Source organism: Ahaetulla prasina, chromosome 2 (assembly GCF_028640845.1).
Source record: "Ahaetulla prasina isolate Xishuangbanna chromosome 2, ASM2864084v1, whole genome shotgun sequence".
NCBI classification, from domain to species: Eukaryota; Metazoa; Chordata; class Lepidosauria; order Squamata; family Colubridae; genus Ahaetulla; species Ahaetulla prasina.
The window spans coordinates 201,559,283-201,572,822 of NC_080540.1; the positions used below are offsets into that span (position 1 = coordinate 201,559,283).

The 13,540-nt window shown below is 42.3% G+C and overlaps 1 protein-coding gene across 2 annotated transcripts in view; it reads right to left on the reverse strand.

Moving 5' to 3' along the window:
* Positions 1-13,540, reverse strand: part of DGKQ (diacylglycerol kinase theta) — a 104,175-nt gene that overhangs the window by 14,532 nt on the left and 76,103 nt on the right. For both annotated transcript variants that reach the window (XM_058166937.1, XM_058166936.1), the window contains 4 exons: positions 7,359-7,510; positions 4,423-4,571; positions 3,754-3,935; positions 1,286-1,386 (listed from right to left, as the gene is read on the reverse strand). In XM_058166937.1, coding sequence (XP_058022920.1) covers positions 1,286-1,386; positions 3,754-3,935; positions 4,423-4,571; positions 7,359-7,510 — 584 coding nt within the window. The remainder of the gene's footprint in view (positions 1-1,285; positions 1,387-3,753; positions 3,936-4,422; positions 4,572-7,358; positions 7,511-13,540) is intronic.

A 13,540-nucleotide genomic window follows, 5' to 3' on the forward strand; every position in this document is an offset into this window, starting at 1 on the left:
TGTAATTGGGGAAAGTGGGGAAAATGGTAGTCTCCTTCAAGCTCAGATGAGCTCATACAACCTCATAGATTTCTTGGAAAATATGGAAGCAATCTGCCATTACAATTTTCTGAGATTTTTTTTAATATAAATGTTCCAGTCTAATTCATGAATTTCCAGATGTTCTCCCATCCAAATAATAACTGGCCTTACTTAGCTGCCTAAGATCAGCCAAGATAGACTAGATAGACATGTAGCTGGGCAACTGAGGCACCAAATAGGCAGAAGCATGATCTTCTAATTGGACAAGTATGAGATATGGGGTTTACCCACTGATTAGTGTTAAGAGTTGCTATGATATCCTGATATCCATTTTTAATAATATTCTTAATTTATGGTATGATAAGTATCATGTACATTTCTATATTACCCTGAGCAAAGATAATCTTGTAACAGATATTCTGTTACATTGTACATGGAGTTGCCTTTAAAAATGGTCTGGACATGTGAGTTAGTTCAAAATAGAGCAGCTAGACTGTTTGGAATTGGCCGATATGAACAAATGATTCCAGTTCTTTGTCATCTATGCTGGTTCGCAGTCCAGGTCCAATTCAAGTGTTGCTTTAGACCTTTAAAGACTACAATGGTTTAGGACTAGGTCATCTGAAGAAGTTGTCTTCTCCCATATGTACCTACTCAGTACTTGCAGCTAATGAGGTACTCTTCCAAGTCCCATCACCAAAAGAAGTTCTGCGAGCTTTTATAAGAAGGTCTTTTCCTGTGGTGATACCCCATTGCCTCTTCTCCTCCACCCGAAAGAAGCTCAAGCGGTGCCCACCTTAGCTTCCGAGCTATTGATAACCCAGAATTGATGTCCCAGTGGGCATGATCACATTTTGGGCACTTGGTAGCCAGGCTGCATTTATAGCCATTTGCAGTGTCCCACACTCACCATTGCAATTTATGATGTGTATTGCCAGAAACTGATGTTTACATATGGTTTCTGGCAAAAATGCCCATTCTGGACAACGAAGTTTCTTAAGGACCACAGCATCTGCTTTATGAGTGTCAGATTTGCTTAATGACCATTGCAAAAAAAAAAAGGTTGTAAAATCAGGTGGCCATGTGGTGACCCATTTAACTACCAGCACAACTTACAACCTTAATTCCAGACTCAGTTATAGTCGTAAGTCAAACACCATCTGTATTAATGAGCTGAAACATATGAATGTTTCTTCTCAATGATTATCAGTTAGTGAAACAGATTGTTTCTTTTCTCAAAATATATATATATATATCCAAATACCTGCTATTGAATTTGCCTGGCTCTTCTTCCCTAGCATGATGGAAACCTAGACTCAGCTCTGCATCAATTCCAAGGCCACAATAATTATTCATCTGTACAATCTGAAAAAAAAAAGTAAAAATGAAGTTTTACATTTTGAACTGAACTATTTCTAATTTCTAACAAATACACAGGAACATCTCCAATACAAACTCTCCAATTTAAAAAGAACTACAGTATAAAGCAGATCCTAACTAGTTAGGTTCAACTTCTGGTTGAACAGACAAATGTTATCTTGATATTTGTCTTCAACAGGACAAACGTATATCTGTCTTTCATAAGAACTCATAGCATTTCCAAAGGCAATCCAGTAATATTCTCAATTCTCAGCATCCAGTTTATCCGTCATCTTCTCTTTTTTCTACGCTGCCAAACGTATTGTTTTGATTTTAGTCTGTCGTATCCCGGCACAGAGTATGTGAGTTTTGCTACAAAAGAAAAAGATAGTCGAAGCATAGGATTTCACCAGTGGTGAAATCTGAACCAGTTTACTATCGGTTCGTTGGCTGCACAGGCCCGCTGCGCGCATGCACCATGCACCATATGTGAGGTGTCCGTGTGCGCACATAGTGCATGTCAAAAGGAGCCATGGGGTAAGTAGAACAGCGAGCGGGGGGTGGGGGGGATCAGCTGTGGCGTGCAATCTTTTTTTTTACTTTTGAAAGCATTTTTTTTACAACTTATTCAGCCGAATAGGTTGTAAAAAAATGCTTTTAAAAGTTAAAAAAAGGCTCTGATGATCGCATGGCTCATCAGAGCTTTTTTTTTACTTTTAAAAGCATTTTTTAAAAGAAGCGGCAAGCAGGTACAGGTGGGCGATTGGGTGGGCATGGGCCAGTGATTTTTTTCTACCGGTTCTCCGAACCATCCGCCGCCATTGCTACCGGATCGGTCGATCCGGTCTGAACCTGGAGCATTTCACCCCTGGATTTGACGAAGAAAGAATTGGACCCCGGCTTATGTAGCCATGATTCTTCTCAGTGATTTTGGACAAACCAGATTAACATAATCTTCCTGGAATCCAGGAAGAGAGCCTTCTCTGAGTGATTTCTGAGGAAACCAGATTAACACGATCTTCCTGGAGTCCAGGAAGAAAGCTTTCTCTGCCTTAGCCACCGACCTTTGGAACATTCTCCCCCAGTGGTGAGGTGAGCCCCCCAATCTCCTGCCCTTTCAGAAGTATCTGAAGACATGGCGCTGCTGACTCACATAAACACTCTCCCACCATCTTTTTAACTTTTTTTAATGTTATTCTTGTTTTAATTGCCTCCTACCAGAATATATTGTTTATATATTTTATATCTCTCCTTAGCAGATTAACAGATTTGGAAGGGACCTTATATGTTGTCTAGTCCAACCCTCTGCACAAGCAGGAGATCCTACACCATTTCTGACAGATGGCAGTCCAGTCTTTTCTTGAAAGCCTCCAGTGATGAAGCTCCCACAACTTCTGAAGGCAAGCTGTTCCATTGGTTGATTGCTCTCACTGTCAGAAAACTTCTCCTTATTTCCAGGTTGAATCTCTCCTTGATCAGTTTCCATCCATTATTCCTTGTCTGGCCTTCAGGTGCTTTGGAAAATAGCTTGACTCCCTCCTCTCTGTGGCAGCCCCTCATAATAGCTATCGTATTTTTATTGTTTAATTGTACACCACTCAGAGTCCGCTTTGTGAGTGAGATGGATGGTCTCCAGATTTGATATAGAAACAAATAATTTTCCTTAGAAAATTATCTGAAGAGATATGACATATCTCACATTAAATCCCACACATTCTTCACGTAATGCATTTCAAGAGGCTACATAAGAAAGCTGGTGATTTCATTTTATGTGGCAGACAATGTAAAGTTTACCGTGCTTATCCTAGAATAGAACAGCACGCTCAGCTGTTGCTTTATTGGTTTATAAAAAGGAACAAGAAGTAAACTGTAATCCATTTTACAAGGATTTTATAAAAGTCCTAGCCATGTAGTAATTACTTTATCAAACATATATATTCCAATTACCATATTTCATAGCTCTGCAATCTTCTAATTAGGGAAAATGTGTAACAAAGCACCATAGCAATTTATAGGCCTTTCAAAATAAAATCACATCATTCACAAGTAAACAGAATATTGATTATATTTTTTTTAACATAGACTTATTCTCTGTGCATAATGTCTGTCAGCATTGCATCATCGTTAAGATAAGAATTTTCACCATGACTTGCACATTTATCAGAAAAGAAGAACAGAGAGTAAGAAAGAAACTAATTATGGTGAAAAATAAATAAATACCAGTAAGTAGAAGTGAAAGTGAAGGGAAAATGGAGAGAAGACTATAAATTATGTCCAAAAATCATTTATGAGTTTTGTATTTTCAGTGCCTTCCTGTTTTTGTTGTTGTTGTTGCTATTGTTATAGTTTCAGGAAGGAAAGATTGAGAAATACCTTAGGAGGTTCTGGCTCTAATACACCATTTTCTGAGCTTTCCAGTGCCTCTTGAGCATCTAAAAGGATGGTCCAACGATCCATAAGCACATCGTCAGCTTCATCTACGGATATCAGAATGGAGTACGGATCTTCGCCACTGTAGCCAGCACCCCAGCGCAGGACCCTTCCCAAGTCGTTACCTGATCAAAAAGATCAAAAACCTGAATTTCAATAGGCCTACTACTTCTGACCAATGGTGTAGACCAGTGGTTCTCGGCCTGTGGTCCACAAACCCCTGAGGGGTTACAATGTCACAGTGGGGACCACAAAGTCTTGAAGAAATGTCATGATTTAAATCTTGAGTTACGTCTTGGTGGTCCAGGGCCACAAAAGGTATTTAAAAGGGGTCCGTGGTGAAGAAAAGGTTGAGAACCACTGTGTAGACTACTGGGAGTTGTAGTTCTGCCACATCTACAAGGCCATTGATTCAAATACATTTTCAATTATCATTTACAAAGCTAAAATGAGACGTTTGCTGAATTTGCCATTGGAAATAACCTAATAACACCAGTTTGTTGTAACGGTAGCCAGTGCTAATTTAATTTGCAGAAGGATAGAATCTATGAGCTTATGGGAATCCTCATCCGTTGCCCTTCTTCTACCTAAAATCTGCAGTTTAAGCCTTACCTGTTCCTAAAGGCAAAATAGCCACGGATGGTTCAGGGCAGGCGAGCTTGTGCCTGATCTCTTCCAGGGCACCAAGGACCCATCCAACTGTGCCATCACCACCGCATACCAATATTCGGAAATATGGAACTTGAGAGAAGGTATGAAATCTTCAGTGTATAAAAAAACAATAAGCACAATATTATTATAAGTGAAGCTGCAAATTCAAGCATGTGTACAGTTTTCTTTCAATCGATCCAGCAACTAAAACCAGACATGGGCTCATGTATCTTCTTTTTTTAATAGACTGACGTCAGTATCCCAAGAACCAGATAAATTCTACATAGGAAAGGAGAGATTGGACTTCATTTAATCCAGCAGCAAACCTTCCAGCTCCAAAAGCAATTTGAAGGTCAACAGAAAGAATTGAGAAATCTCATTGGGCTCAGACTCCTGGGAGATGCACAAGAGTAATTTTATGGATCTGGTCTGAGTGCTTTTGAGATACTGACAACAGCATGAGGATCACTTACAGAATGATCTAGTATTACCTCTTCATTCTAGAAGATCTGGTTGTATTAAACATGGGTGGTTTTTTTTCATATTCTAATAGAATAGAATCAAAATCAGAAAAAATAAACAAAAAAATGAGCCGACCTAACGTTCTTTTTCAAATAAGACTTCACCTTCACCTCATATGCATCCTGCTCCCTTCCTACCATCTTTGTTAATTTTAAAGAAATTTTAACATTAATATTTATTATTTTAATATTTAATGTTTTATTTTGCAAGCCACCTAGTGTCACCTCTTGGAGAGATGGACATTCCATATACTGTATTTTTCGGAGTATAAGATGCACCTTTCCCCTCCAAAAAAGAGGGTTAAAATCTGGGTGTGTCTTATAGTCCAAATGTAGCCCTGCCCAGCCACTCAAACAGAAGTTTCAGAGGCTGAAAAAAGCCTCAGAAATGAAGCTTCAGGAAAAAAGCCTCCAAAACAGAGCTTCAGAAAAAAAGCTTTTTTTCTGAAGCTCTGTTTCGGAGGCTCAGAGGCAGAAAAAAAGTTTTTTCTGAAACACAGTTTCAGAAGTTTCAGAGGCTGGAAAAAAAAGCAAGGCACAGAGCTCACAATCAATGAACCTGTTGCTAAAATTCACCTCTGGGAACAGTTGATTGGAGTTATTCCGGGAGGCCGATCCACCTGCCAATCAGTTTTTTTCTTATTTTCCTCCCCAAAAACTAAGGTGTGTCTTATACTCTGAAAAATAAGGTATATGGAATGAAGGAATGGGCCTTGGTATCCTTATAGACCCAATACAGTAGGGCATGAGCTATAAGGCCAAAAAGTCCTTGTAGATCTCAGATTTTCAGATTATGTTTGCCCTCAAAAACAGCTGTTAGGAGAGCATTAAAACATGCTAAAGTGCTCTTCAGAGTTCAAGAATGGTTATTTGATTTAAATATCTTGCTGGTCTGAAAAATGGGAACTGACTACTCAAAAACACATTCCTGGGTAACATAGATAAGCCCACTTGGCTTTTGAAATTCAAGTGCATTGCTTGAACAATGAAAGCCTTTGACCATGGTAAAGACAGAAAATTAATGTTATTACTTCTCTTGCTGAAAATAAATGGAATATAACTGCTTTAATTTTCATACAATGCTCTGTCATCTGAAATTCTATTAAGCTTTCTTCTACAAATCTGTTAAAGGCCGAAAAAAAGGAACTGTGCCCACTAACTTTTTATAGTATCACTTTCTAGCTATGTAATACGCATTCAAAGTGAAAAGACGACAGATTTGCATGTCGAAAGAAGAAAAAAAGCAAAAAAGTTTGTTGGCTATTTGAGAAAAAAAAAACCATAAAATTGAGGGGGAAAAGTACTCAAACCAACCTAAAATTAATTTCTTGTTTCTAATTATTAAAAAAAATACCCGTGTAAGATACATGTGAGCTTGAGTAGGGAAAAAAATCCCTGCAATGTTTCATTTTCACGAGTTAATACTTTATCAAAATTTACATATGTAAGTAGGGGGGAAAAGTCATGTAATGAACGTTCAGTCTATTTTCCAATAAAGGGCAAGTGTCTAGAGTTTTCAGCCTTCTCTCTTTTTCATTCTTTGCATCATTGTGTCTTTGACAAATTAGCTTCTTTTCTTTGGAATAACCGCTGCCAAATCCCAATGCAAAAAATAGAAATGGCCTTTATTCAACTCACTCCGACAGTTTTAATAAGTGACTTTAAAGCCTATTGAAAAGAGTGCAAAGATTTATTATTTGACAGTAGGGCTAAACATCTCTTCCCTTTTTTTTTTAACTGAACCTTTTGGCGTGAGTATTGTCCAAGCTCAGCCACATTGCTATTCACACTGTGATGCTTCCTAATTACTACACTAAAAGCTTTTGAAAGACGTGGCTGCTTTCCAAAGTCTTTGTGGAGCATTAGCCCAAGGCTTCGGATCTGCATTTTGCAAACAGCAGCTTTGCACTCCAATTCGAGTAACCTTCCAAAATAAACAGATGATAAGGCGTCTGAATCTTCTGGTCAAAGAGAGAATTAGGAAATCCCAACCCAGCAGCTGCAAAATCTTAAAAGACGTTCCTTGGCAACGCCATCTTCTCACCCGTATTGAAGCGATACAAGATCACCTAATTAACCAAGGTTACAGATTTCCAAACTCCTGAGTCATTTACACAGTGCCAAATTTTAACACAAAGGGGTTCAGGAACAAAAAGGAGTTAAGAGGAGGAAATGTTATCCTCTTCATTTCTTCTCCAAGGGGTATGGGCAAAGTAAAAATGTCAGTCGAGCGGTTTTCATTTGGCCATTGCTCAGAGCTTTGGCAACTTTGCAAGGCCAAGAGCAAGGAGAAAAAAGAGCAAGGAAAAAAAAAAGATCAAGTAACAAGTAACACGTGAAATAGTCAAAATGTACTGAATAAAAACAATAGGTTACCCAGGCAGTGGACCTCCATTTGTTAGTTCAAAGATCTGATGTGGATTCAAAAGTTTTCGAAAACTGTACAGCAAATTCCGACCTTTAAGACCTCCGCTTTTGGGATTCACAAATACAAGCAAAGGACAGCAGTTCTGAGGAAGCTTATTTTGCTAAACAAAAAAAATGAAAGGAGAAATGGTTAGAAAATGTGGCATTCAGAGCCAACAAGATAAAATTACAAACTACACAATGATGTTTAAGACAGTAAAGGGAAACCCAATATCCCTAACACCTAAGACTACTTATTAAGAACTTTTTTGCATAGTTTTGGGGAGGTGTTGGTCATGAATTTAAAAGGCACAAAGATGTCTGCTAGTGATTTCCAAAGAAAGTCTTATTTTTATTGTCTGCACCTAACTTCCAGTAAGGAAGTCTGTAGAGATTCTCAGTCATCCAGGTCATGGATGTCGCAAAGATGCTTTTTCAGGAGGCAACTGGACTTTCTGATTTGTTTGTTTTTTCCCTTTGAAGACATTTCGCTTCTCATCCAAGAAGCTTCCTCAGCTCTGACTGGATGGTGGGGAATGGAGGGATTTATATTCCTTGCAGATAGCTGGTCATTTGCATCCGTTCTGAGGGTCGTTGAGGCCACTTGGAGATTTATCTGTGTCCTCAGGGTCACCTGAGTAGTGCTAATGGTTCATGTAGTTTGTAATTTTTTTGGGGGTGGATGGGGAATCTGTTCCTACTGCTACACCATTTGAAGGGTGTGCTTCAGTGACCCTCAAAAAGGATGCCAATGACCAGCTGTCTGCAAGGAATATAAATCCTTCCATTTCCCACCATCCAGTCTGAAAAAGTTTCTTTGTCAAGCTTCCAAGTAACATGTCCCATGAAATACAGACCAAGGCATCAATTTTTCATCAAAGTCTATTTATTAGGAACATATCAAATTGGCAAGGACTTGGTGTAATTCTGACTCTGGCCAGGATGTGGAATTACATCCAATAAAAAGCAAAAGTTTGAAACTCCCCCACCACACACACCCGAGTCACAATCTCCAATTAATTCTCAGTCCAATCTGTCCAGTGACTCCAAACTCCACCTTCCTCCAGCTGCAGGCATCTTCTCTGTTCCCACGGGAAGGAATGCCACCTAGACATAACATTCCCCCTTTATCTAAGTCACCCCCCTTTCAACAGTTAGAGAGTGGCAATCCTGAAATACCATTAAGTTCCTTTACTTGCAATCATTTACTTGCAATCGTAATCATTTGTGCTCTGGTCACTTCCGGTTTGCACTACTTCAATGTGCTGCACGCTATTTTTGAAAGCTACCCAAAAACTGTCATTAGCCTAGAATGCAGCAACACAAGTAGTTGATGGACACAAGTCAGTGCACTCATATAACACCACTACTTTGAGAGCTTGGGCTTTCCCACTAATAATATATGGTTTTAAGAAAGCCAGGACTGAAGAACTGATGCTTTCAAATTGTGGTGTTGAAGAAGACTCTTCAGAGGATATCAAATCAGTCAATCCTAAAGGAAATCAACCCTGGCTGTTCCTTGGAAGGACAGAAAGTGAAACTGAAGCTCAAATACTTCGGCCACCTAATGAGAGAAGAGGACTTGTTGGAATAGACCCTAAGTTGGGAAAGATTGAAGGCAAAAGGAAAAGGAGACAGCAGAGGATGAGATGGTTAAATAGTATCATCAATACAGTGAACATGAATTTGGGCAAACTCCGGGACGGTGGAGGACAGCAGGGGCCTGGTTAATGCTATAATCCACAGGGTCGCAAAGAGTCAGACACAACTTAGTGATGGAACAACAACAAAATTTTGCGAGCTGTGTTGGCTCATGGATGCAGTTCAAGTTGCCGGTTATCATCTATAGAATAAAAGCCCTACATGGCCTAAGGCCGTGATGGCGAACCTCTGGCACACATGCCACTGGTGGCACGGGTAGCCATATCAGTGGGCACATAGCCTCAGCTTTGCCTTCTGGGCCCACTAGAAGTAGGGAAACAGACTGTTTCCTACCTCAGGAGGGCCTGGGGGTGGTGGGGAAGGCCCGTTTTTCTCTCTCACTTGGCTTCAGAGCCTCTCTATGAGTCTGGGGAGGGCAAAAATGGCGTTCCCCACCACTCTGGAGGCCCTCTGGAGGCCAGAAACTGCCTGTTTGCCAACTTCCGGTTGCACAGGAAGTGATGTTTTTTGCTGTCCCCAGCCTCCTGAGCCTCTCTAGGACTCTCTGGAGGCTGGGGACAGCAAAAAACATCACTTCCTGTCCAACCTTAAGTTGGCAAATGGGAAGTTTCTGGCCTCCGGAGGGCCTACGGGGGGTGAGGAACGCCGTTTTTGCCCTCCCCTGACTCATAGAGAGGCTCTGGAGTCAGGTGAGAGAGAAAAACAGGCCTACCGGGCCATCACGTGCCAGGAGCGGGGTGGAGGGGGGGTTTCACATGCATGCACGGGGGCAGGGAACATAGAATATGGGTGTGAGTACGCACATGCATGACACCCCCCCCCGCCTCCCCCCACCTCCTGGCACGCGATGGCAAAAAGATTAATCATCACTGGCCTAAGGCTAGGTTATTTGTTTCTGCTTGTCTCTATGAGATTTGGCAGAAACAATGACACCTGATGGGACCTGGTGATACTTTCTCTGTCATGGCACCTGCTTCATAGAATATTATTTCCCAAGGTTCAAATGGTCTGACCCTACTAGCCCTCCATAAAGTCCTGAAAATATGGCTCTCCTGGACACTGGGTCAGAGTGTGAGACGAACCCATCCAGAATGAAAACTATGGCTGGTCTCCATTATTCTTTTAGCTTTTATTTTGTTATTCTCTTTTCAGATCCAGGCACTGGTTGTGCTTCATTTTTAGGGGGTTTTTTTGGTGGTTTTTTTTTCATGCTTCTCTCCAATAGTAAGCCGCTCGGGGTTGCTTTTTGCAAGCTGGACATCCATATAAATCAAACTAACCAACAACAAACAAATATATCTTGATCCATCTCTGCCACATTTACTCCAAAACGAGCACAGCTTATTTTGCAACCTGAATCAAAGGTAAGGCAGTGATTGTTCTAGGCAGCTGCTTAAATACAGGAACAGTTTGCCTTTATCCCTAAAGACTATCTTTCGGTGGCTTAGGCAAAAATGGAAAATAGCAGTGACAAGCAGTTTATTTTAGAGAGAATGAACGGATTAATATTGTCAACCCAAATCATTCTTTTCCTCCTGGGCTCTAATTACATCTGGCTCTAGTAGAGGGCTCTTTCTGACACCATGATTTATACTAATCACTGATCTGAGCTTCCAAATGAAAAGATAAACTATGATGTAGAGTCGCTTCTGCTTCTTAACTTGCTATCAGTTCAATACTCCAACCTTTCAGTAGAAGTACTTTCAGAAACACCATCAGTGCTCATTGTGGTACTTTAACAGCCAATCACACGATCCAATTACTTACCTACAATGAAACTGAGTAGTCTTCTGTGAATTCACCAAAGGGCTTCCCACTTCTGCAAAGCCCATTCAGAATCTGCTATAGTGTATAATGTCAGGGTTCCAAGTAACACCCCCAACGGAAGTTCCATTTTATTAGAGATGTCATATTGGCACATCTGGAAAAACCCGAATCTGAAAGTTTCCAGGTTTTCCCCACCCAAAGTAAAGTCAGCACCGTCCCAACTGGAGATGCCTCCCAGTTCCAGCCTTCCAGGTGCAGGGCAAGATGTCCTTGACTCTCTGAGAAAGGAATGTTATTATGACTATATATCACCCCTGCTCCATACAATCCCCACTGTTTCCCACAGCAGCAAAAGATGGCTTCCAGGCCTGACATATGGCATGCTTTGCTTGGAGTCTTGTCCTCCATGCATACAATGAATGACTAGCTGCATTTCATGCTAAATCCTCTTAATTCCTGATACCAACATAGCTGATCCTGCATGAAATCCTAAAGTCACTAGCACCAAGCAGGGAAGAAGGGAAAGACTTATGAAGACAGATTACCGGAATCGACTCCTTCAAGATGTGAGTCAGTTAGAATAATGATCTAGATTATGCACTTTTCCCGATGGATAGACAGAGTTCAGGCCATCTGGGGAATAGTAATCCCAGTACACAAGTCACAAAATGAAGCAAATCATGGCTGCTGAAGCCTCCATGGGGTGAAAAGGATGTAGTCGGATTCTTGTGCATCTTTCCTGGGACTTTAGTCAGCATTAACTACTGCTGGAAGACGTTTTATATGGACCTGTTCCATAAGAACCTGAGTATATCTCCTAGAGATGGAAGGCCTATTTTGTCCCTACTGAAAAAACACAGGCACATTGTCTCAAGATACAGTGAACATTCTTGTATTTTCTCCAGTGGATTCAAAGAGGTATGGTGAAGGAAGTTGACTCCATGAATGGAAACAGAACATTACAAATAGGTGAATGTTGTGGAACTCTGGATCATGACTGCTGGGAGATTTGGAGAAGAGCAAGAGAAGATGTGAGGGCATCACGCTCATCTTTAAAAATAGAAAGGGAGATTTTTGAGTGATAGGTAGCACAGGACTCAAGACCATGGAAGAAGAGTGCAGTGAAGGGATATGATATGAATATACGGAACTGAGCAGGGGTGAAATGCTACCGGTTCGCACCGATTCAGGCGAACCGGTAGCATCCGAACCGGTATTTCCGACGAACAGCTGTGATGCGCGATTTATATTCACTAGAAAGCAGGAAATCCTGCTTTCTAGCGAATATAAATTGTGTGGCACAGCTGTCCCCCTGCCCTCGCTGATCTGCTTACCTACAAACGGCTCCTTTTTCTGCATGAAGTGTGTGTTTGGTGTACATGTGCGCACAGAGTGCATTTGATGTATACTGTGCATGTGCACAGCGTGCATTTGATGTGCATTGTGCATGCGCGCACACAGCTTGCATTTGGCACGCACTGCGCATGTGTGCATGCATGGTCAGCGAACTGGTGGCAACCCACAGAGGATTTCACCACTGGAATTGAGGGATATTAGGGAAATATATTTCCCAAAGAAAAAGCAATCAATACATAACCAACTATGTTCTCAATGATCCCAAAATCATTGATAGCCGGGATGGCAGTTGATACCCCCAGGCTTATGGTCATGGGGGATTTCAACTTGCCATCAGCCGGTGTGTCGTCAACTGCGGCTTGGGAGTTCATGGCCTCCATGACGGCCATGGACCTGACCCAATTAATTGATGGCCCCACCCACGTCGGGGGAAGCACACTGGATCTGATTTTTGTCTCTGGACAGTGGTTGAGTGATCTGGAAGTACGAGAATTAGCCATTGAACCTCTGTCATGGTCAGACCACTCCCTCCTTCGTCTGGACTTTCGGACCGCTGCTCCTCACCGCAGGGAGACGGGACCAATACGTTGGTTCCGTCCCAGGCGACTGATGGACCCGGAGAGGTTCCTGATGGAGCTTGGGCCGCTCCCTGGCGATCTGGCCCACGGCTCAGCCGAGGAGCTTGTTGCGGCCTGGGAACAGGCCGCAGTGGGCGCCTTGGACCGTGTCGTGCCTTTGCGGCGTCTGACCCGGCGTAGATCTCAACCAGCGCCTTGGTTCTCCGAGGAGCTGAGGGAGATGAAACGCCGGAGAAGATGCCTAGAGAGCGCGTGGAGGTCCGGCCGTTCCGAAGCTGACCGAATACTAGTTAGGTCTTTTACTCAGACCTATCTAGTGGCATTGAGGAGGCCAAGCGGGCCTATGTCTCTACCTCATTGCGTCAGCAGAGAACTGCCCAGCCGCCTGTTTAGGTGACTCGCTCCTCCTTAACCAGGAGGGTTGCGATGACCCCTTACAGGGTTGTGCTGAGGATTTCAGCAGGTATCTGTTTGACAAAATCGCTCAGCTTCGGGACGGTCTGGACCAAAACTGGGTAGTTTCGGGCGAGGTGACGGAGGCTAGTCTTGTTGAGACCATCTGGGAGGAGTTTGACCCTGTGGCTCCCGAGGACATGGACAGGTTGCTGGGGCGGCTGAATGCCACCACATGTTTACTGGACCCGTGTCCCTCCTGGTTGGTGCTGGCCACCCGGGAGGTTACACGAGGCTGGCTCCAGGGGATTGTTAACGCTTCTCTGAGGGAGGGTGTTGTTCCCACCGCCTTGAAAGAGGCGGTGGTGAGACCCCTCCTCAAGAAGCCTTCCCTGG